Here is a 25,081-nt window from a genome sequence, read left to right as displayed (position 1 = left end):
CAACTTACAACTACTAACAGCATGAGATGAAAAAAACATATACAGCTGATTAAAATGTACGCAATTAAGAAAACAACAAATTATTACAACAGAAAACTCACCATATAGGTTGGGCATTTCCAATATCTCCTTTTAGGGCTGTCAAGTGAATTTGATATGAACATTCTCATGATTTTGTTGCAACCACACATAGGTAACCCATTTGATGATGATTAAGTAATGGAATTAGAAGACATTGTTGAAAGAGATGGTTTTTGGCTCTAGGGCGCAAGGTATGGGAGGGATTGGGGAAAGTATGAGAGGAAGAAGAAGACTGATATTTTAGAGGAGGAAGAAGACTGAAACTTTGGTTTTAATTTCAAATTTTGATGTTTTCGTCTTTTAATTTCATCCCTGTGGTAATTTACGTTTTTGATTTTAGTACTTGTCTTTACACAACTAATCATCTCTCATGCCATCTCATCAAATGTGCCAACTCATGACCTGCCACGTGTGCTATGTCAGCCACAATGGCGTTTTAGTTAACGGAAGCTGACGGCAAGGACCTTTTTCAAAAGGTTAAGAAAATACATGGTTTATTTTAGAACAAAAAAACTTACAGGGACGAAAACAAAAAATGCGCGAACTTACATGGACCATTTACATATTTAAGCCTTTATTTTAAAATATTTTGATGCACCAACTGCTAAATAATGATGTGTATATTCAGTACTTTGATGACAACATCACAACAATTATAGTCATACTAAATTCATAGCTTTGAAAAACCATTGACCTCTCCAAGTTACATGTAAATCATGAAAACAACCTTACACAATCAGTATTAGATTATAGATACTCAACAAATAACAAAATGAACTAACTAGCATTTCAACAAGTAAATTCCTCAGAAATAATATAAACTTATTCATGTGGTTAAAATAGTTGTCTGTTCATCCAATTTACCACCTGAATAACACAATTTATTCAGATGGTAAAATACAGACAATAAGTAGCCTTTTTGTCCAACACTTCTTCCAAGTCAGAGATCATTGAAACTCATTTATCACTTGTGGAATCCTTTGGCATTAAACAACATCTACACTGTTTTAGACTTTCCGTTGAGTTGACTTTGAATCAACAATCTAGAGAATTTGGAGTGGATGACCATTACTACTTCCTTTATTTTCTGCATCTCTTGAAACTTGTGTTCACTTGACAGAGGAGAATAAGGATTGTCAAATAAGTTGAAATCATCCTTTTCGTTTTCTAAGTAGACATATATGAAAGACCACTTTAGAATCCTCTTACTGGTCCAGTCCGAAAAGGTCATGACCCTTTTAGAACCACATGGCATGAGATGTTCTATCTCAAATAAAATCTCCACATGGTTCCATTCATTCTCTAAAATTACACCTTCCACTTTGCATCGTATATCAAAATAAAGCATTTGCTCCGTCCTTTTTTTTGTATAAAATATGTATTGACATGAAGAAGTGAGTTGCTTATTGCCATTGATGAGTACATTCAACTTGAAATCCAACACTATGTTGTCCAAATGCTTTTCAGGCTCTACAAAACAACATAGAGCTATTCTGGGGAATTTTTTTCGGAACCAAAAACACACCGATGATTCGTTGCTTCTAAGCTTACCCACATTTACTCTACCTTCTGAAAACCCAAAACGAACATGTTTATTTTCACATTGAGAGCTACATACTTCTATGACATTGTTGGAGGTTATGTCATGAGCATACATATTAAGGAAGAACTCCCCATTTTCATTAGAAACACACATGGCATTTGTAAACACTTTCGGACTCAGTTTATCTTCATCTGTAGATGATCGAAATCCCCGACAACCATAAGCTGTTATTATCTCAACTTTGGGCAATATGGAGCGTGGTAGCTGAATCAACTTTTGGCATCCCCTCAAGAACAAACGTTGGAGCCCAACAAGATTTCCAATTGTAAAAGGCAATTGTTCTAGGTAAGTCTGGTCTAAATAAAGATCTTTTATATTCTTCATCACTCCTAGTACTTCTGGAAAGCTCTTCAGACACGAGCAACCTCTAAGATCTAAAGTCTCTAAAGATGGCAAGTTGATGAAGGGAACCAAACCTTCTAGCTGTGTGCATCCTTGAGCACTTAGTAACACAAGCTTGTCAAGAAACCCGATCGAGTCATGCATTCTAATTAAATTAGTGCAATAATCAAGACACAATGCCCCTAAGTTTGGTACTTTTGATAAACTAGGTATTTCAGTTAGGAACTTGCAGCCTTCAAAATCTAGAAAGCTCAACATGTTAAACACCTACAAAAAATAGTCGCCTCATATTGTTAGGCTTCAACCGGAAATTAACATTAGTTTAAAACAAACAGATCTGTTGAGATATTGATATTTATTATATTTAATATAGTATGATTTGTTAGTATCATTAGGAGTTATGATAGGATTGCATTCCTATTTAGATCATATCTCATGTATATAAATAGTTGGTTTTCATTCCTTTCAATATTATGAGAAATAGTCATATTCAAAATGGTGTCTAGAGCTAGGTTTTTCTTTGGGTTCTGCCGACAAGGCTAACCCTAGTTTTTTTGTCTGTTTGGTCTCAAGTCAGCTGTGAGAGCCCAACCACCGCTGACAGTTGTTGGAGCCACCGACATAGACACGCGCTCTAGAATTAGAATCAGACGGCGCCAATCTGCTTTCCACCATCAAACATCAATCGACGCGCCGCCTCCCGCTGCTTTCAGTTGCCATTGTCATCATCTGACTCACCTTGCTCTTCTGTGTAAGCTTACTGATTCTCTCAATTGTTCCATAACATTTTCTTCCAAGTCTTTCTGTATACAGGATTGTAATACAGGAAAGACAATTGGAACAGGATCTATATCACAGGGTCTATATTTCCTTCATAGTCAATCATCCACTATATGTGGTGTTTCTGCATCTCCGGATATGATTCATCGTCGTTTGGGTCAGCCAAGTTTTGATAAGTTAAAGGTGTTGGTTCCTCAACTTTCACATTTGAAGTCATTTGAAGTCTCCCTTTGATATTGATGTGTGGGGTCCTAGTCGGGTGATGTCTACTTTGGGATATAGATATTATGTCACTTTCATTGATGATTTTTCTAGATGCACCTGGATCACTTTACTGAAGGACCGTTCACAATTATTTGGTGCCTTTCAGACATTTTGTTAAGAGATAAAGAACCAATTTAGAAAAGGAATTCGAATTTTGCGGAGTGACAATGCAAAAGAATATTTTTCTGCACCATTCAACTCTTTCATGGCTTCTCTTGGTATCATACATCAATCCAGTTGTTCCCACACACCACAACAAAACGGCGTCGCTGAAAGGAAACATTGCCATTTAGTTGATACAGCTCGAATCTTATTGATCAATGCTCATGCACCTTTTAAATTTTGGGGTGATGCTATTCTCACTGCTTATTATTTGATAAATCGTATGCCATCCTCAGTATTGGATAATGAGATTCCATACTCACTCTTATTTTCTAAGGACCCTTTGTACAGAGTCCCACTTCGTGCGTTCGGCTCTACATGTTTTGTTCATGATCTCACTCCTGGTCGTGATAAATTGTCTGCATGAGCTGTCAAATGTGTGTTTTGGGCTATTCTGTTGGAACAAAATGTGTTTTACATTAAACCCTTGAGAGTTTTGATGATAACAAGGTATTAAAAATTGTTAATTGGATAAGTTAATATTTGTTCAAGTGTACAGGACCATAGACAAAATTTGACATCATAAATAGGTTCTGGAAGAACAAAAGAGAGCTAAGGAATCAACAAAAAGGAAGCTTAAAGCGTCTGAAGAGAAGTGCTCCTGAAGTCAAAGTGCTCCTGAAGTGATGACGTCATCAGAAGCATCTCATCAGAAGCTAAAGATCACCAGAAGCTGAAGTTCATCAGGAGATGCAAGATTTAAAGATTCAAAGGTTGTTCAATGGATTTAATCTCGTCTAAGCATTGCAGAAGACTGGAAGAGTGAAGCAACGATCATCTTGAAAGGATTTGAAGGCATTGGATGCTTGTTCTTTAAAGAGCGTTGACAAAGTACAATTGTACGAAGTGTACAACCACTATTGGAACAAAATGTGTACAACAATAAACCTTGAGAGTTTTGATGATAACAAAATTTAAAAATTGTCAATTGGACAAACTAATATTTGTTCAAGTATACAGGACCATTTGACATCTTAAATAGGTTATGGATGAACAAAAGAGAGCTAAGGAATCAACAAAAAGGAAGTTTAAAGTGTCTGAAGAAACGTGCTCCTGAAGTCAAAGTGCTCCTGAAGACAAAGTGCTCCTGAAGTGATGACGTCATCAGAAGCAAGTTCATCAGAAGCATCTCATCAGAAGCAAGTTCATCACCAGAAGCTGAAGTTCATCAGGAGATGCAAGACTTAAAGCTTCAAGGGCTGTTCAATGGATTTTAACTCGTCTAAGCATTGCAGAAGACTGGAAGTGTAAAACAACAATCATTTTGAAAGAATTTGAAGGCATTGGATGCTTGTTCTTTAAAGAGCGTTGAAAAAGTACAATTGTACGAAGTGTACAACCACTACCTCCACTACTCTGTTTTTGTCTCTGCTACAAGACAAGAAAAACAGCTTTGCCTGCAACGATGTTCCTTCACAATGGGAATGAATTTAAAATTGATCCTTCATAGGAAAACAACCATATCAGGCAAAAGATCATTGGTGATTGATCAAAGCTTCAAACGACTCTTTTTGATGTGCTGGATATTTCACAATGTCTCTTTCACACCTCTATATAAAGGAGTGAAGACTTAGAGTTTGGTGTGTAGAACAACAAGAACTCAACAACAATTTACAAGTGCCAAAACTCTGCTGAAATTGTTCTGCATTCAAAAGTTCACTTAGAATTTCTTAACAACTTTCACATCTTAGAAATTCTAGAGTCTTAAGAGTCTGTATCTGATTTGTATTTTGAACACAACTGATTGTATATCAAGTGTTCAATCTCAAGCATTTTTCTTTGTAATTCTGTTTGATTAGAAGTCTCTTGCAGTTGTGCTTGAGCATTAAAAGTCTCTTGATTGTGTTCAGGAGCATAGGAAGTCTCTTGCAGTTGTGCTTGAGCAATTTGAAGTCTCTTGCTAAGTTTAGTAGTGAGCAATTGTAATCAGATATTGCATTATAGTGAACTCTCCTTGGAAGTGCAAGGGGGACAGGACTACTTCCGCTTTGTGGAAGGAACCTGTATAATTGCTTTGTGTCTTTCTTCTCCCTCTGTGTTTTTATCCGCTGCAAGTTGGTCCTGAACATCACCTCAGAAGCAGAACTCTATTTGCTTCTGATCAGTGTTTTCAGCTTAGGAGAAAACGAAGAAAAAGCTAACACAATTCAACCCCCCCTTCTTGCGTTTTTCTCACCTTCAATTGGTATCTAGAGCCTTGGTCTGTTGTCTTAACACTTAATAGTGTAACAAAAAAAGATCTGAGAAAAACATGTCTGGTGATTTCTCCAGTTCGAACAACAATGATGTTTCATATGATTATGGTGACAACAAGAAATCTAACTCTGGAAAAGTTCCTAAATTCAATGGAGATCCTGAAGAATTTCTTGGTGGAAAACCAAGTTCTACAGCTATGTCATGGGTTTATATGAAGAACTATGGGACATACTTGAAGATGGTGTTGGTGACTTGGTCCTTGATGAAGAAGGAACTGTTGTTGATAGAAAGAAACATACTCCTAATCAGAAGAAAGTTTACAGAAGCATCATATTATCAGAGGAGCACTTGTCACTACTATACCTAAAGCAGAGTATATGAAGATGAGTGACAAATCCACTGCTAAGGCAATGTTTGCTTCTCTGTGCAAACTATGAAGGAAGCAAGAAGGCCAGAGAAGCAAAAGCTCTTATGCTGGTTAATCAGTATGAGTTGTTCAAGATGAAGGATGAGGAGATGTACTCAAGGTTTCAAACCCTAGTCTCTGGACTACAAATACCGAAGAAGAGTTATGTTGCTTCTGATCATGTTAGCAAGATACTGAGAAACTTGCCTGCTAGATGGAGACCTAAGGTTACTGCCATTGAGGAAGCTAAAGATTTAAACACTTTAAGTGTTGAAGATCTTGTCAGCTCTCTCAAGGTTCATGAGATAAGTCTTAATGAACATTAGTCTGCTAAGAAGAGTAAATCTATTGCTCTACCATCTAAAGGGAAGTCATCAAAAGCTCTTAAAGTTATTGAACCTGAAGAAGAGTCACCTGACTAAAGACCCTTAAAGTTGATCGATTAATGGCTAAAGGCTATACTCAGGTCTATGGTCAAGATTACAGCGATACCTTCTTACCAGCTGTAAAGATGACATTTGTTCGTCTCTTTATAGTTATGGCCACCATGAAACGTTGATCTTTATTTCAGTTGGATATCAAGAATGCTTTCTTGCATGGTGACATGGAAGAAGATATTTATATGGAGCAACCTCCTGGGTTTGTTTCTCAAGGGGGGCGTAGTCTGGTATGCTAATTGTAGAAGTCCTTATATGGCCTGAAACAATCACCTCGAGTATGGTTTGGTCGATTTAGCAAAGTTTTGCAGCAGTTTGGGATGACCCGTTGCGAATCAGATCATTCTGTCTTTCTTAAATAATCATCATCAAATCAATATATCTATTTTCTAGTTTATGTTGATGATATTGTGATTACAGGTGATGATTATGAAGGTATCAAAGCATTAAAACAACACATATTTCAAAACTTTTAGACTACGGACTTAGGTCCTCTACGTTAATTTCTTGGGATTGAGGTGGCTCAATCAAAGTCAGGAATTGCTATCTCTCAGAGAAAATATGCCCTTGATATTTTAGAGGAGACAGGTCTTATAAATTGCAAACCAGCCGACACTCCTATGGATCCTAATGTGAAGCTCCTTCCTGACCAGGGGGAGCCTTATTCGGATCCAGGAAGATACCGAAGACTAGTGGGAAAATTGAATTATCTTACCCTAATAAGACCTGACATATCTTTTCCAGTTAGCGTAGTAAGTCAGTTCCTTAACTCTCCGTGTGACAGTCATTGGAATGTAGTTGTTCAAATTCTTAAGTACATAAAAAGAGCACCTGGAAAAGGACTTGTTTTCACTAATAGAGGCTACACTAATATCGTTAGGTATTCAGATGCCGATTGGGAAGGAGATGCGAGTGATAGACGGTCTACTTCTGGTTATTGTATTTTTGTGGGTGGAAATCTCATTACATGGAAGAGCAAAAAGCAAATAGTCGCTGCTCAATCAAGTACAGAAGCCGAGTATCGAGCAATGGCTCATGCTACAAGTGAACTTATGTGGTTAAAACATTTACTACAAGAGTTAAGTTTTTGTGAGGTTGGTCAGATGGAACTCGTATGTGATAATCAATCAGCTTTACACCTCTCCTCCAATCCAGTTTTTCACGAGAGAACAAAGCATATAAAAGTCAACTGTCATTTCATTAGGGAAAAGATTCTCTCTGGAGTCATCAAAATCTCATTTGTCAATTCTAAGGATCAACTTGCAGATATCTTTACTAAATCTCTACGAAGTCCTCGGATAACTTACATATGTGACAAGATGGATGCATATGATATGTATGCTCCACCTTGAGGGGGAGTGTTGAGATATTGATATTTATTATATTTAATATAGTATGATCTGTTAGTATCATTAGTAGTTATGATAGGATTGCATTCCTATTTAGATCATATCTCATGTATATAAATAGTTGGTTTTCATTCCTTTCAATATTATGAGAAATATTCATATTCAAAAAGATCATGTTCCACATATCTTGTTTTTTTTCTAAAGAATACTTGCCTTGAGTGATTCAAACCGTTTAAGGCAACTTTCAGGCAGGTTAAGTATTGCAAGATTCTTGGGATTAAAATCAGATGGTAAAGAGGATGATTGATATCCACTCCAATCAAGCACTTTCAAACTATTTGGTAGAATTTGAGGACCTCTGGAAAATCGTGCATTTCTAATTATAAGAATTCTCAAGTTCTTCATCTGCCCGAAGGCTTTTCCACACCATTTCACTTTTCTGTCTTTATGCAAGTCAGCGACTATGACTTCAATTGTATCAGTTCCCTTTCAATTCCAAATCACAATTCAAACACAAATTAAAGATTTAGTATTTGTGATCTATATACCTTTTTGTACTGGTAAATAAATTTCATCAAACATTTGTAGTTGAGAATGGAAAACCAACAATCCTACAAATTAACTAATACATATTAATCAAAATGTATAAATAAAAGAAACAAGAGACAGGATATGCGAACAACCATACCTTATTTTCTTCCAAAACATGAACAATGTCATCACTAAACCATAATCTGCTACGTCTCCCAGGCTCCAATGTTGATTCCTGCCTCACGATTTCTCTGCCCATGTCCTGAATCAAGTCATGCATTCTCACAAAACCATGGGCATCAATTTTCATGAGAGAGTTGTCAACCAGCACTTGAATACCATCGTCCGCATGAAAACCATGTAAGTATAACATTTCTTTAACATAACCTATTTCATAAGAATTGAAGAAACAAGCTATGTCTAGAAAAATATACTTCTCATCTTCTTCCAAATCATCGTAGCTAACTTTAAGAACATCATGGATGTCTTTACGAGGGACTTTTTCATATTTATCCAATGAAGATTTCCATACATCTAAACTTTTTCCGAATAAGTGAGAACCTATCACTTCCAAAGCCAAGGGAAGACCATGACAATAAGATACTGCGCGTTTTGCAATATCTACATAACATGGATCAATCTGTTGATTTTTAAATGCATGCCACCTAAACATATTGAGAGCCTTTTCATTGTTTAGCTGTTTAACCTCATATACTTTCACAATCCCATGAGTGGCCAGCAAATGCTTGTCTCTTGTAGTGATTACGATCCTGCTGCCAAATCCAAACCAATCATGTCCTCCTACAAGTGCCTGCAACTGTTCCACTTTGTCAATATTATCAAGAATCAAAAGAACTTTCTTTCTTTGAAGCCTCCTTTTAATTATTGAAATTCCTCTGTAAACATCTCCAACATTAATATCTTTCTCCCCAAGTATATCAGAAAGTAGTGTTTCTTGGAGATGAGCAAGACCTTGATTAATTGTCCTCTCTCTTACGCCACCGAGAAAACACACACTTTCAAATTGGTCAGAAATCAAGTTATGCACAGCACGAGCAGTAGTTGATTTGCCTATTCCGCCGATTCCATAAATGCCTATCATGTTGACTCTCTCTTCAGACCCTAGTCCTAGGAGAGATGTCACTTCTAACATTCGAGACTCCAACCCAATTGGGTTGTTTGCAACATGCAATGGAACACGGTTGATCTTTATAGAGACCTCTTCAACAATCTTTCCAATAAACTTATATTCTGATTCAAACCTGCACATTACAGAAGTACATGACGATTGAAATATAGTCATTTAATGTGCTTAGTTCATTCACTTCAACCAAAATTAATTACATGAAAATTATTACTTCTTCCCTCTATTTCCTTTATTTAATGAAATTTATTACTAGTGAAGATCTGTGCAAAACTGGCTTATGAGGTGAGGATTGTTCGCACTTATAAACACTTGTTCAGGTCATGTCTCATCCAATGTGAGACTCTTTAACAAAGGTTGCACGGATGTGGAGAAAAATAACAGGAAACAAATGTTGAAATTCTGCTGTCATTGAAAGACTTTTCTTATAATGAATATGTAAGATCAACAAATCTAGTCATGAAGGAAAAAAAACACAATCGATTGATCACCGTGTTTGGCTAATTGTGCTTACATCTTCGCCAGCAAAGGGGTTGTTATTGTTTTTTCGATTACGTAATACTTATGGTGAGGGCCCAAATTCCCCCGAAAAACATTAAATTGTAATGTTTAAGGGTACAAATTTAAAACAAATTTGAAATTCTGAAGTTAATTATATCAATAAATCTCAGATTTTGAGGTCCTTCTAAGTTTAAGGGCTCAAATTCCTCCATTTACCAATTTTTAAGGGCTTAAATTCCTGCCTATATCAATTCGAGTGTCCAAGATTTTGTGCGCCCAAAATTAGAACAAAGTCTCCAAAATGTTTAAGACAGCCTTGCTTATGGTTACAATAATGTTTAACAACCGAATTAGAATCAGAAACAGTACGGAATTATAGTTTTAACTGTCCGATTTGATTTTTAAAATTTGGTTATAGATCACGGTAGTCACTCTTGTTCTGCTACACTCGAGTGACTACCCACTTGAATAATGAAAATATGAGCCATATTCAACATAATAGAATATATAAACAGATGTCATTAACCTTATGTGAAGTACATACCCTGGTTTGAAATGCCATCCAGACACATTAGCAGCATGGTGCAAGGCATCTCTCCACTTCTGTACCTTTTCCTTCTCATCTCCAAATCTCACCTCATGTTTTGCGAAAGCCTCGGCGTAAGTCCCGGTTAGATTTCGAATTTGGGTTGGTTCTACATCATAAAATATTGGCAAAAACAACCGTCCTTGTGATTTGGAACACTCAAGAATGGTAACAAGTTCAGTCAAACAAAAAGTTGAAGATGCATAGTTAGGGGAGAAAATAGCAATGAAAATTCTAGATTCTTTGATCGCTTGAAGAAGAGTAGGTGTGATTTCTTCTCCTTTTTGTATTTCTTCATCATCCATAAAAGTTTGTATACCTCTTTGATGCTGTAGAGAATTGTAGAGGTTCCCAGTGAAGTTGTTTCTAGTATCAATGCCTCTAAAACTGAGAAAGACATCATAAGTCCAATCACATGTGAAGGATGATAACGAAGGCAGAATTGGTTGTGCCATGATAAGAGAGTGATACCTTCTTTTTCTACTTGATTTTTGTCTCTAAGCGTTTCTCTTTCTCTAAATCTTAATGTCTGAATCTCAAAAAATGAACGTGCTGCAGTGGTAAACACGCTCCTCGTGCTTTTGTCCAACTTGACTGCACCTTGACTTTGTTCCTCGGGCTGTGGAAATACTCCCAGTTTTCAATGATAAATACACCCTCCGATTCTATTTACAAAAGAAAGTTGACTTTTTAGATACATTGAATAATTTATTTATTTAGTCAAGAATTTAAACTAAATATATAAATTATTTAATGTATCTAAAAAATTAATAGTCTCTTATAAATAGGATCAGAGAGAGTAATAAATTTGAATTTTTAGCTTGGTTCACCTTATGAATCACATGCATCATTGATTAAATGAATTTTAAAAGTCAAATTTGTTTATAACTAGTAATGGAGGGAGTACTCATTTTGTCCTTAAATAGAAAAAAAATTTGACTAAAAATTGATTAATTTTTTGACTAAAAATTGATTCTTAGATATAAATTCTTTTTCAAATTACTAGATGCATTATTATTTTCCTAAACATACCCTTAATTAATACTATTAATTTATCTTGAAATATGAAAAATCAAATTTAATACACATATAAACAAAAGATAATTTGAAAATATTAACACATAAAATAAACATATTAATTGCACTAACAACATTTCGTAAGAAACGTGAAAAAAGTAAAATTAGCTTATATATAGGGACAGAGGGAGTATGTTAATGGAAAATAATAATCATTCGTCTCATTTTAAAATACGTTTTAAGGTTGTGTATGATTTTTAAGAAAATGATTTTTTTATTTTAATGATAAAATTATTATTTATTAAAATACTATTATTAATTGTAGTTAATGAAGTTGTGAATTTAGATGAAATTCAATAAATAATAATGAAATAATAATAATAAATGTTGTATTAATATTTTAAAATGACAATTATTTTGTGAAAAAATATTAAAGTGGGAGTTTAAAATGAGACAAAGGGAGTAGTTGTTTTCTTCACTTGAGTCAAGTTTGGCTATGTATCGTCATAACCAAATGAATTATAAAACTAGTCCGCACTGTATATTTATATCTTTGGAGCAAATGCTATATTGATATTATAAAAGTGACGGATAATTTAAAATAAAGAAAAATCAAAATGACGTATAATTTGAGAGAGGGAAATTACTATTATCCTATGTGGTGTTATTGAAAATTAATTTTTTTTCTCAAATAGTTTTACGTCTCAAAATTCACCACTTAAGGAGAATAAATTATGAGGAATCCGACGTTTGAACTCAGTCCCTAAATATATAATGTTAGTTTATACCAATTGAGTTAAGCTCACATAAATTATATATTAGCATCATATATATAATCCTTTTCCATACCAATTTGTTTCATATATAATAGCAGTTTGACATAATTTTTCCATACTCCTTCCTCTCCAACAAGCTGGCTCTTATTTTCACTCTAGGTTCTCTTTTAGATTTCCTTCATTAAAGGAGTTATTTTTAGTCAATTTTTTATTCGAAATTATCTCTCTTCATTTTTCTATGTATTTTAATCAAAATAAGTGATTTTCACATAGATCTAAGTTTCTTCTCCTTGATTTCGTCGTCTCAGTGTAGCAATGTGTTGTTCATCTTATTGTGAGACATTACTTGATTTACCTTCTTGTTACGATGATCATTTGATTTCTTTTGAAAGATCGTCACTTTAATTTTATCTAATATTGTTGTTGAGATTGACTAAAAATTATTGATTGATGTGCCGCAAAAATCGTGTAACGAATTGGTTCAAGTTTTGGAGGTTTTATTTCGACAATGTGTTAAAATCAGGGCGCGACTTTATCGGGATCTGAGCACTATTTAAGGCTTCATTCTTCATGTTTTGAGAAAGAGCTTCAAGATAGAGAAACTTGAGAAACCATAGGAGGGAAAATTAGGGTTGAGTGTCTTTGGTTAGAGTTTAATTCTTAGATTGGGAAAAATTTGTAAACACCTTGGGTAATGAGATTTCATTATTGGAAAGGATCAAAAGGCCTCCTTTAATGTTTTCTCTTAGGATTCATTTATGAGTGTGAGTGACTTGAAAAATGGGTAGAAATTGTCATTCGTTCATTGTGAGATTTTAAGCTAATTTCTTATTATCTCTTTGTATCACTCTTATCATAGTGGATCAGAGCGCCGCTCTCTCCCCTAGAGCAGGTCATTTTGGATTGGACTGGGTAAAGAATATTGGTGTGTTGTTTTATTTCTCTTCTTTCTTATCTCTGTTTCCTTGATTATGCTTGTTGAGTTGCTTCACACTTAGATCTAGGTATATTTGTTGTTGTTGTTGCTGCTGCTTGAGACTACTTTACTCATTTACTACTACTCCCTTTGATCCACACATCTCAGTATTTTTGGTGTGATTATTTGTTCATACTCAAAACAATTGGCTCCCACCATGGAACAAATTAGTAATTTGACAAAGTGTGTATAATGGGTTCAAAGTGGGACATCTAGAAGTTCACCGGAAGTAATGATTCCAAATTATGGAAAGTTAAGATGCAAGCGGTTTTGACACATCAAACGTGTGTGAAAGCATTAAAGAGTGAAGAGGCTATGCCGGCTACTTTGACATATGCAGAGAAGGGTAAAATGATAGACAAGGTAAAAAATGCTATTGTTTTATGTCTCACATATAAGGTTTTGAGATATGTCGCAAGGGAAGCTACCGCGGCATCGATGTGGGCTAATTTGGAGTCATTGTACATGATGAGATCTTTGGTTCATAAAACTATTGAAATAGTAACTCAACTCATTCAAGATGGTGGATTCTAAAATTTCGGCAGGCTGGCTTTCATGTGTTTTATACGATGTTACGAACAGAATGTCGAGTAAGATGTTTTAACATCGAGCTAGCAGAAAACAGACAGATCAAGGCAAATATAACAGATGTAGAATTTTAGCGCGTTAGTTAGAAGCTGTTTTTATGTGATGTTTCAATTCCAGATGCGCAGAAAGCAGATGTTCCGTTTAATGTTCCAACATCATGCTAGCAGTAAGCATAAACTAACAGCAAAATAAACGACAAGAAAGTAAAAGGCACATAGAGTTTGTTCACCCAGTTCGGCACAACTCACCTACATCTGGGGGCTACCAAGCCAGGAAGGAAATCCACTAGTGTAGTCCTTATTCAATAGCTCTCAACAAACTCCTCGTTTACGCTATATGACCTAGGACCTACTGATGGGACAAACTGCAAGTGCACGGTTTATCGAAGTAGTAATAACAGAGAGTATCGTTCCGACAGGGAGTTGTTCAATTTAATTAACTTTTAGTGAATGATTAGAGGAGAAGAAAGATTGTAAAGTAGATGTTTGTGTTGGTTGAAAAGAAATACAATAATAAAAAGGAGCCTTGGGATTATTGGTTTGTCATAATAACAAGTCCTTCACTAGCCAAGACCTTAACTTATAATTTCATGTTTTATACCTAATTTCTAAAGACCGGTTTCCCTTTAGCCCATCACCTTTCCGACCAAGTCCAGTGAGAGGTTACCTCTAGCAACCAAACCTATTTTGCTGATTTGATCACTAGAAGAAGCTTATAAGGATTGAAACTACCCATGTCTCAAGAATTGCAAAGACTATTTCGCTGCCTTTGTAATTCTTGTCTAAATTCAATTATTCCAATATCAAAGTTCCGCTTTCGCATTATGAATTGTTATTTAAGATGATGGATTAACAATTATCAAACCCTCCACTGTCGTTTCCACAGTTTGATAATGGTTAATTCATGTTAAAACCGTGAATTTAGATTAGAAATTAAGGTTACATGAAATTAGGGTTAAAGCTTGGTTCGATTAGGATTATGTCTTTAGACTTATCCAACTATCCCAAGACAAGAGAAGTCTACTCACTCATGTTCATCGTAGACATAGAGCAGAAGAGAGAAAGCATAAAGTAAATAACAAGAAAGTAAATAAATAAAAGGATGAACTTTATTGAGAAAGACAATTGTCACTTATTGAATTCCAAGAAATAAAGATGATAGTTTGTGATGGGAGGCTACTCTATTTATAGTTTACATCTGACTTAAAATCTAAGCAACTACATGGGCTTTTCGGTAAAACTAAAACAGAGTAGCTTAAGTCCTAAGCAAAAGCAGCAAAAGGGTGTTCTGGGGGGTGGCACGGGCGTGCCACATGTTGGCACGGGCCGTGCCAAGCTTCTGATTTGGGGGTATTATATTTTTGTCCCCGAATCTTCGTATTTTTGTTCCGAATCAGCTCCAAACTCCTTTCTTTTGCGCCAAGACTCAATCCATCAAATATTTATTCCTGAAATATAAATATATGCAATTGAAGTAAAATAGCTCAAAAAGGAAACAATATTAAAATAAAATAAAATCAAATCTAATTAAAACGAAACTAAATATTATGCTAAAACTAGCTAATTATTGACTCATCACCTACCCGTCAAGACTTCAACCTAGGAACTCCTAGATCTGAGATCCCATCTCACTATCCTAATGGTCAGTCACTGCCCCAGTGACCTTATCAGACCTGAATCAAAACAAAAGTAGAAGTTACCTTCCAACACAATCTACCTAACACCTTGTTTCACAACTTTGGTGTAGTACACAATCTACCTAGCTCCTTGCTTCATAACTTTGGAGAAGTGAACATGTCAACCAGTCCTAGACTTGCATCACAAACGATACCAGAGAAGAACACACAGGGAAGACGACTAAAAACCCTAAAAATCTATTCTTTTGACAATCTATGGTTTTGACACATTACAACTCAACTAAAGGTCCATCTCGATGCATCAAGGTGATACAAAGAGAGGCTCACAAATAAAGCATGAGTTGAAACCCTAAAAGACTCAATCCAATATTCTTGAATTTGTGAATAAAACAAGGGTACAAGTCTTCCTTATATAGCCTTTCAAAGCATGGGCATTTTCGTCATAGGCTTAACATATATTTGTATCAAATATTCTCTTAAGAAATATATTGAAACAAATATTATGTAGAAAATATATTTTCCAAAATCTCTTTTGAAAATATATTTTACAATTATGGTAACTCCTAAAAAGTAGGAACATTTTTAGGAACTGATAGATATCTGGAAAGTGTACCAAAAACTATCGCATTAGTAATAAATATCGATCCACAAGGACTGTGTTAATTTCAATTCTAGCAAGCGCGTTATACGTTAGGATGTGTAAAGTTTGTATTAGTTGCCCTAGGCAAAAAATTTTGGTTTTATCAGACTTAATTAATAGTAGAAAAAGTGCGAGAGAAAATTATATTGAGATGAATGATTAAGCCGGTGAATCCGCTATTGCTTTATATGAAAAGTCTACCTCTCTTTACTCTCAATTGCTACTCAATCTTTACGATACATTAACTAAGTGGTTTTGATCAATCTCTTGACTCAAAACCCTTTCCTAAGTTATAACCCTATTAATCTCTTAACTAGATTGAATAACCGTGGAAGCGATGGTGGAACGTTAATTCATATATTATAACTCTCAATTTCCTATCTCTAGGTTCCTAGTGTTGAGTTAAACAAAATTACTAAATCAGGATTAAACGCTAGGGCTAGTAGTCATTCAATTCCTAAGATAAATTCATGTGGTTGCAAGAAGCTAGGGCTAGTAGTCATACAAAACAATTACATGAAAAGCAATAAACACAAGTAATTCTGAATAAAGACTGAATAACATTGATTATAAAGAGAGTTCAACTACAAATTCATATATTACAATAGTTTTATCATGGCTCAATCAAACTAAGAGTTTAGCTACTCATAACTAAACAATCATAAGCATAAACAAGAGAAAACATACATAAATCTAACCAACGGAGAGTTGGTATGACATTCAGGGCTAGTTCTTCGGTCTCCTGAAGTCTTCTGTGCTCAAAATCGCAATAAAAATCGGTACCCTAATCCTTGCTTGCAGCTGGCTTTAAATAGAAAGAATTTTAGGGTTTTAGAAAAGCCCACCATCGTGCCACGTTACGGGCTGGTCGTGGCACGATGGTCTCATTAATCCTACGTGGCAGCAGACAAAACCTAGCATCGTGGCACGTTGCATATTGCTTCGTGCCACGAATTTTCCAGAAGTTGATCCTTTTCCCACGCCTCATCAATCGTGCCACAAAGGTTATAAACGTGGCACGATGCTTCATACTTGGGCAATTTTCCTTGTTTTCTCCAAATTTCTTCTCTTGCGCTCTTGTCCCTGTTTTGGTCTGATTTCACCATGAATTTCATGTAGTTGACTCTTTAAATGCTATAATAAAGGCATAAATGCGACTAAAAAACTAATGTTGATGCACCGTCATCACAACCCCAAACTTAATCCATTCCTTGTCCTCAAGGAATCCAATTTGTAAATGGAACAGTAAGATAACAAATTACCAACCAATGATATGCTTAAAAAGTTCACTCCTTTCCGATGTAATGATGTACCAGATGCCTAGCTCTTACCTCCAAATCCACAACTCCACGCATATGTTTGAATAGGGTCACGCAATCATCATGCAGGTCTGCTGTATTACCATAAGCTTGAAAAATTTCTAAATTGTCAATCAAAGTCATAGTCAAGTACACACTTTTAAGGTCTTTTAGGGTTATAACGGGGCTTAGGTGAAAGGTGGATATATTTTGGGAAGTAGTGTTATAAAACAATGAAGTTAAGCTCATACTACTTGGGTATCTTTGATAACAACACAGAAAGCCAATCTCCTTCCTATCAAATTTAACACAAAAGAGTACTAGAGAACTTATTCTTCTGAGACATATAAACCTTGTTGGTCTCATACACAAGATTCTTTTCTTTTCATTTTTTTTTCTGCACATTTTCAAGTGCTTTTGCTTTGAATTTCAAGAGAAAAAAATATAAAATTTAACAATTTATCTTTTCTTCGTTCTCTAGTACCCCACCCCAAACTTAGTAAGTTGCTAATTCCAGAAGCAACCCCAAACTTGAACATTTCACATATCCTACCTATCTTCACCAATCACAAATCCACCTATATTGCACTTCAATCTGTCAGCAAGTGGTGAAATCTTAACATGCATCTACGCTCTTAGATTGCAGTAATGAATTACTAGGAACATACTTTTATAAAATGGTTCACTAATATTCATGTTTTTCATGTCTCTTGAGAAGTGGAAGAAATAGTCACAAGAAGGGAGGGTTTTAGTTTGAATTGTGACCCTTTTAAAATTATTCCTGAAACTTAAATTAAGTTTATATACTCAAGAAAATTCTTAGTTAATATTTTTTTTTGGTACAAATTCTTAGTTAATATTAGTACAGCAAATAAATAAAAATTAATATATATGTAGAACCAGAATGTTCTGGAGAATGATTATATAAACATGAATATTAAGCTGAAATGTAAAGTTATATTAAACAAGGACCATAATCTTTTGGAGGAATATAAATGCAGAATGATAAAACACTATTATAAACTGAATTTAAACTTTAGTAAAATATTTAGACATTTGTTTTATCTTAAACCAGAATGTTCTGGAGTCAGTTAATAAAATAAATATGGAGAATGTTAACCATTGCCCTTGGGGCATTGGATAAGGGGATAAAAATAGAAATATAGTATTGGAAAATGGTGAAAAGTGATAAATTTAACTTTTTAAAAGTCAAAATGTTGTTGAAACCAATGCAAACATGCTACTTTTGGCTTCCTTAACCATTGCCCTGAGAGCAATGGTTAGCAGGATCCAATAAATATTAAATTAGGACCAGAGAACACTGGATTAATATGTTTGTGATTAATTAGGACCAGAATATATTCTAGAGTCAGTTAAATAAATAAAGATTAAATTAGGACCAGAGAACTCTGGATTAATCTGATTGTGATTAATTAGGAACAGAATATTCTGGAGATAAATAAATATTAATGTGTGTGATCATGTGTGTGTATCGTGTAAAAAATAAGAGAGAGAGAGAGAGAGAGAGAGGAATAACACAGGAGAGTTATCCTGGTTCACCAAACCTAGCTACTTCCAGTCCCCATACTTCGTGTGAGATTATCCACTATAGTATTCAGCTAGTAGAAACTTCTAACTAGCACTATAAGGTGTTGATCGCACCAGATCAGTCCGGAACACCTGCATTATCAACCTCAACAGACTTATACAATTCTTTGCTTTCGCACAAGAAAGGTTGGAACTTTTCTATCTCAAACTATTAAGCCCAATAGACTTGAGACCTAGATTTCACTTTGTAGGATGATGGATTTTGGTAGAAAATGGAATCTCAAACACAAACTCAAGAGATTATGAGACACAAAATATAATGTGAGAGATTATGGAGTTTGTTTTTGTTTGTTGAAGAGATTGATGAAGAGAATCGTTTCTTTAGCTTTGAGAGAGGTATATATCAAAGCTTTTGTATATCAAAATCTTGCAATTAACCTTCATGGACGTCCTCTATTTATAGGAGATGTATCCTTGGAGAACAAGCCAAAAAAGAGTTGTTGGAGCTTAATTCAAATTCAAAAAAATTAGCTCCATTTGATGCTTGGAGAGAAAGTATGAAAACTGTTCGCCGAGAACGTTCTTATTGTTCCAGCCTTAATTTGGGCCCAAAGCAACACGTTTTGCAAGATGTCATTAGTTGTACTCTTGATGTAGAAGCTTGCTGGTCACTTGTTAAGACGTGTTGATGTCATATACTTTTATCACAAGGAACAACTTTTGAGATCTTTCTTTGGTGGTTTTGCTTTCCCATAATGTTCTCTCTGTACAAGCCAAACTTGAGCAAAGACGGAACACATTTTGCAAGTTGTTATGCGCTGTTCTCTTGATTGTAGAAGCTTGGAGGCCACTTAAGATGATGTCTGATGATGTCATATGGTAGTAGCTTTGGAGACATATTTCTTAATGGACCTTTTCCATTCATTCCTTAATGGGTTGAACTTATAAGAATCCTTCTTTTTTTTCAAATTTTATTCCTTTGTTGGTTTCATGGCCCATATGCAAATAAAATCTTGATTTGCTTTGCTTTTTAATGCCATTTTAAGGAATCTTGATCTCTTATGATTTTGATCCTTCTTTTGGTGGGATAAAGAGAATAACAATTATTCTTGATCTTTGATTATGCATATTCTTGACATTTATCAAAAGATCATATTTATCATTTGCTTTAATGAAGATGCTTTGTTATCTTTGCGAGGTCGGAACGTTCTCGAGAACATTCTCACAAAACACATTAGTAGATAACAAGATAATAAATGTAAATATGTGTTATCTTTAAAAACATAAAGTGAGAATGTTCTCTTCACTTTTTATGACCAGAATGTTCTTTTGTAAGAATACGTGAAACCTTTCTCAAAGTAAAAATTCCTTTGATTGATTTCTATTCTCCCAAATCATATCTTGAAAAATGATGGAAGATTCTTGGATCATCACAAGTCTTTTATGATAGAATCTCAGGCATATGATCATGATTTTTCTTCCTTGATAATTCTCCAATTAATGAATGACTTAATGAATAATTCATTCATCGGTTAGTTTATCTTCAAAGTTGATTCTAATTATTTTGATGAGAATAATTTCGAGTGTAATAATCATCTTCATCATGAGAACCTTCTTTTCATAAAAGTTGATAATGTTCTCTTCTATATAAGAAGACAATATCTTCTTGGTCAATTAACCTTGAATTGTTTGATGAAGACAATATCTCCATTTTCTAAATCTTTTGTCCTAGTGACAGGTCTTACCCTTCGCTCTCAATCTTAAGATATTTTTCACTCCATTTGTCATTCCTCATAATGTCTTCCCCCTATTCTTTTAGGCTCATTAAGTTTAGGATCCTATCTTCATATATAGTTCCATCGTGATTATCTTCTATTGTTTTACGCCACTATCACCAGTTCATGTTTTAGACTTGCCATTTCCTTAAGGTAATCACTTCTATTTATGCCTAAACACACTTCTCATTTAGATATATAGTCTAGGGATCCTTAATTTTTACCTTTCACGTTAGCACCTTTCTTAAAATCACTATTATTTTCTATGATGTTTTGAGGTCCATCGAAAGGATTGTGCTGAAGTTCCATGAAAAACGCATTATGACCCATGCACGGTAATTCTCAAGTTGTAGGAGTTTAAAAGGAGTCCCTCCAAAGCCACATCAAAGTTGACATCCATATCTACAACTTTCATGAAGACATTTAAGTTTGAATCGATTCACATTTATATGAATCGATTCAACCAAGTCCAAAAGCTTTCGGTGATACAATTCAAGGAGTCTGTGAGTCGATTCAAAATCCCTAGACGAAGATTGATACGATTCACAGATATTTGAATCAATTCAGAGGCCTGAAAAATAGAGTTTCTGACCTCGAGATCAATCCTAAGTCATCCCAAACTCCCATTTTTGGACCCTTAACTTACCCAAATCGTCCCTGAACATCACTCTAGAGTTATCCTACTGTGTAGACGTTAATTCCGTCTTATCCTATCCAATTTTACACTCTTTCATGTCCAATTCTTAACCTTAATCTCTAAACTAGGTTCCTTTAGTTTTACTCTTTCAACAACAATTTTATATTCACTTTTCATAATTTTTTAGTGGAATTCTTCGTCATAACAACAATCCTATATTAAGAATTAAACAACCCCATCAATAATTTCATCACCATTGTAACATCACCCATTCTCTAATCTCTTTATAGCCCCACAACAAAATATTAACCCTATAGACGAAGAGATTCTACCCTTACCTCGAATCCGTAGAAACCTTCGGTTTGATCCGATGTTGCTGCACTAGGGTTCCGCTTCTCTCCCTCTGCATCTCTTCTCCCTTTTCTATGATTAGAAAAACTAATTTCTAATCCCTAATATTCCTATTTATAGCTGGGCTCACTAATCTCTATAATTGCCTTCCTTTCTTATGCATTACTCTTTTACTTCCCCCTTCCTCACTTATCAACTTTCTACACCCACGACTCTTTATTTATTTTGTTAGGACTCTCCTCTTCGTTCCTTTTTATTTTCTCAAACCACCTCTCACTCCACATCATTATTTATATTTCATCGACAACAAAATAATACTCAAGCACAAACAACATCAACAATAATATTAATCGTCTTCGTGAGCTTAGTTCAGTTGGTATGAACACAATATATCCATGGTTCGGGGTTCGAACCTATCATTAGAATGAGTCAAATTTAGTTTACAAAGAGAGTATATTAAAGGCTTAATAACAGATTTAGCCCCCTAACTTTCAAAGTTGCGATTTTTGCCCCCTAAGAAAAAACTACAAAACCGCCCCTTAAGTTTTGCACTTGTGGCAGTTTTGGCCCCCAAGACCAATTTTGACTCATTCTATGCTGACGTGGCACCCTAAGTGAGGTGCCATGTGTTATTTATTTTTTAAATTTCTTTTTACCAAAAATTGGCATTGGGGGCCAAAACTGCTACAGTTACAAAACTAAGGTGGCGGTTTTGTAGTTTTTTTAGGAGGTCGAAATTGCAATTTCGTGAAAGTTAGGGGGCAAAAACTGCTACTAAGCCTATATTAAAATGAGTAAGTTTAGTTTGCAAACGGAAGATATATAGATGGATGGATGTTAGTTGCATTCCACTTTCTTTTCAATATGTTATTATTATCGCCGAAAGTATTTCAACGTTTGCTTTATAAATGACATGTAGCAATGTGGGCCCCACACTCCACTAATTGTCTCTCTTTTCCTTTTTCCTTCATCCCTCTCTTCTCTTTTCCTCTTTTCCTTCTTCCTTTGTCTCTTTTCTCAACCACCAACAATACCAACAAAACGCGTTACCATGGTTTTTAAGATGATGAAATGGCGTCCATGGCCCCCACCAATTTCCCGTAAATTCGAAGTCAAACTTCTCATCAAAACTCTCTTCGGTGGAATCGATCTATCGCCGGAGAATACATTCGCCGTTGAAATTCGTTGGAAAGGTCCTAAACTTGCTCTTAGTTCGCTTCGCCGGAACGCGGTTGTGAGAAATTTTACTGGTGAGGCTCATCTTAAGGGAGATGAAAACGATGTCGTTTTGTGGGATGAAGAGTTTTGTAGCTTTGTTAATCTTTCTGCTAATAAAGAGAATGGTTTTCATCCTTGGGAGATCGCTTTCACCGTTTTCAACGTATTTTTCTTATACCCTTTTTGTTCCATTTCATTGTAATATGTTCTAATTCCATAAAAATTGAATTTTTAAAATTTGGGATTTTTCTTATATCCTTGGATTTGAATTTTTGTTGCAGGGTTTGAATCAGAGGCCAAAGAACAAGATTCCCGTGGTTAGAACAGGTTCATTAGAAGGATTTTGATTTGAGCATTCCACTTACAATTCCTGGTGGTTCTGCTGTTGGCCCTTCTCTTTCACTCACTGTATGTTCAACAATCTCTATCCACAATTTCATTTTGACTTATTTTAAGCTTTTTATTTCATTAATTTTTACTAGAATGGTTTTTATTTTGCTGACTCAAAATTAACACTTTCAATTGCAATTTCTTCTTGGATAAACCATCAATTTTCTCTTGAATTTAATACCTAAAGTATATAAAAATTATAAGTATTGTATGTGAAATTGGTTAATTTAGTCCCTGAAGTATATGAAAATTCATTATGTTATGTTAGTCCCAAACATCTTAATAGAATAGACTAATTATATTGAAAGTGACGTTTTTTTTTGAACAAATTATTGAAAGTGATGTTAAAGGATAGCTATTGAAATCTTCTATTGAATTGTGAGTTTGAAGTTGTCCTTCTTCCCATGAACTAGTTCCATAATCATCATATTTTATAGCATTTACTTGGAACTGAAACAAAGGGTCCAATTTGTTCTCTGATCCATCCCAACAAAACCCTGCATTATTATTTTCCATCACAGTACTTCTCATTTGAGATGGATAAATAGTACTCATATTTGAGCTATTGCTTGAATTGCTTTCTTTCGCTTGATCATTAATGAACAATGAGCTGAATTTTGAAGCTGAATTGTTGTCTGAAAACTCTGTCATGGACACATATGCGTGATCCGAATTTGTTAGACTCGGCATTGAAGTGAATCAATAGCTTGAATTAAGTCCGAATTGACTCTGATCACATGGTTTAAGGCTTGTGTTAAACCTTTATAAAATTCTCGTTATTTGCTTCACCTATTATTGCTTTCATATCTCTCTATTTGTCAATTCAAGCAGCTCAATCTTCACTATAGTGCAGCCAATTTTTTTTCATCGTAAGCTTGTGTTCTGGTTCAGTTTCTGGTGTTGTATTGTGGGACTGTTATGCAGGTGTTAGTGTTGAAATGATGGCCTCTAATGTTGTCATATTGAGCTTGGGAGAGAGTTAATTGGCTAGAGTATATGGTTGGTGTTGTGATTCATCTATTTGGCCAGGGTACGATGGCCTTTTATGGCTGGATTTTTAACAGGCTAACATGCCAAAGAAAATTGATGATAACTTGAACAATATGGGTGCAAGAATACCAAATGTGAAGCTTGGGAATTCTACAATATAATACCAAGCAAAGGTTCGGGTATCCACATGATGAAGATCATCAAATGTATTAGATGATGAAGATCATCAAGCATCAACCGTGTTCACTCGAATAAAAGACAAGTCAAGAAATCGTGTCAAGAGCGGGGTTCTTGGAACACCGTGGGTGAAGAGTGATACGAGGAAGAATAAAAATAGTGTAGTGGCGCAATCAAAATTTAATGTAAATTTTTTTATGCTCTTTTAAGCTTGTAATGTACTATTCCTTCTTTTACTAACTTTCTTGAACAATACTATAGTATGGTACTCACTAAGCTTGTAATGTACTATTCCTTCTAATCGCACTATGTATGGTTTTATGGTTCTTAAGATAGATATTGACAGAGTATGAATATGAATATGTTTTGTGTGACCACATATTTTAAGGTGCGTGACCACTATTTTTTCAGAAATTAGAACTTGTCCGTCTTTAGGTGTGATAAACTCGCAGATTGTAAAATAAGTTATTTATTGTTGGAATTGCTTTTAGTGTAGTGATCAAATTTAGATTGTGTGTTTGATTCTCCTAAAACAAGATTATTTATACCTGGTAAATATAAACTAGCCAAATATATGGTATGTGTGACCACATTTTTTAATATGCGTGACCACTATTTTTTCAGAAATTAGAATTTGTCCGTCTTTAGGCGTGATAAACTCGTAAATTGTAAAATAAGTTAT

At 34.8% G+C, this 25,081-nt stretch overlaps 2 protein-coding genes across 3 annotated transcripts; one reads left to right on the top strand and one right to left on the bottom strand.

Annotated features, from left to right (window-relative positions):
* Positions 1–683: 683 nt before the first annotated feature.
* LOC146935907 (disease resistance protein Roq1-like) lies at positions 684–10,985 on the bottom strand. 2 transcript variants are annotated; one of them, XM_085750937.1, is made up of 4 exons: positions 10,341–10,985; positions 8,309–9,413; positions 7,834–8,106; positions 684–2,293 (listed from the first exon to the last, which is right to left on the bottom strand). In XM_085750937.1, exons 1-4 carry the CDS (start codon positions 10,835–10,837, stop codon positions 1,079–1,081), a joined length of 3,090 nt encoding a protein of 1,029 aa, XP_085607063.1. In that variant the 5' UTR covers positions 10,838–10,985; the 3' UTR covers positions 684–1,078. The 2 variants fall into 2 exon arrangements, with proteins under 2 accessions (XP_085607063.1, XP_085607064.1); XM_085750938.1 differs by lacking the exon at positions 7,834–8,106 and having other exon boundaries at positions 10,341–10,962.
* An 11,687-nt stretch (positions 10,986–22,672) lies between these two features.
* Positions 22,673–23,189, top strand: LOC146935906 (uncharacterized). Its single transcript, XM_085749116.1, has 2 exons — positions 22,673–23,005; positions 23,124–23,189. Exons 1-2 carry the CDS (start codon positions 22,676–22,678, stop codon positions 23,187–23,189), a joined length of 396 nt encoding a protein of 131 aa, XP_085605242.1. The 5' UTR covers positions 22,673–22,675.
* The last annotated feature ends 1,892 nt before the right edge of the window (positions 23,190–25,081 follow it).

Source organism: Medicago sativa, chromosome 3 (assembly GCF_051527215.1).
Source record: "Medicago sativa cultivar Bolivia chromosome 3, Bolivia_mono, whole genome shotgun sequence".
Classification (NCBI taxonomy): domain Eukaryota; kingdom Viridiplantae; phylum Streptophyta; class Magnoliopsida; order Fabales; family Fabaceae; genus Medicago; species Medicago sativa.
This window is presented reverse-complemented; position numbering and strand designations above follow the sequence as displayed.

What these genes read in the sequence shown, in the direction of transcription:
- LOC146935907 (XM_085750937.1), bottom strand. Translation starts at nt 10,837, where the DNA reads ATGGCACAACCAATTCTGCCTTCGTTATCATCCTTCACATGTGATTGG. An exon ending in GGATGGCATTTCAAACCAGG is followed by an intron (nt 9,414 to 10,340) that starts GTATGTACTTCA and finishes TGTAATGTGCAG; the next exon opens with GTTTGAATCAGAATATAAGT. An exon ending in ATGTTTTGGAAGAAAATAAG is followed by an intron (nt 8,107 to 8,308) that starts GTATGGTTGTTC and finishes TGGAATTGAAAG; the next exon opens with GGAACTGATACAATTGAAGT.
- LOC146935906 (XM_085749116.1), top strand. Translation starts at nt 22,676, where the DNA reads ATGGTTTTTAAGATGATGAAATGGCGTCCATGGCCCCCACCAATTTCC. An exon ending in TCGCTTTCACCGTTTTCAAC is followed by an intron (nt 23,006 to 23,123) that starts GTATTTTTCTTA and finishes TTTTTGTTGCAG; the next exon opens with GGTTTGAATCAGAGGCCAAA.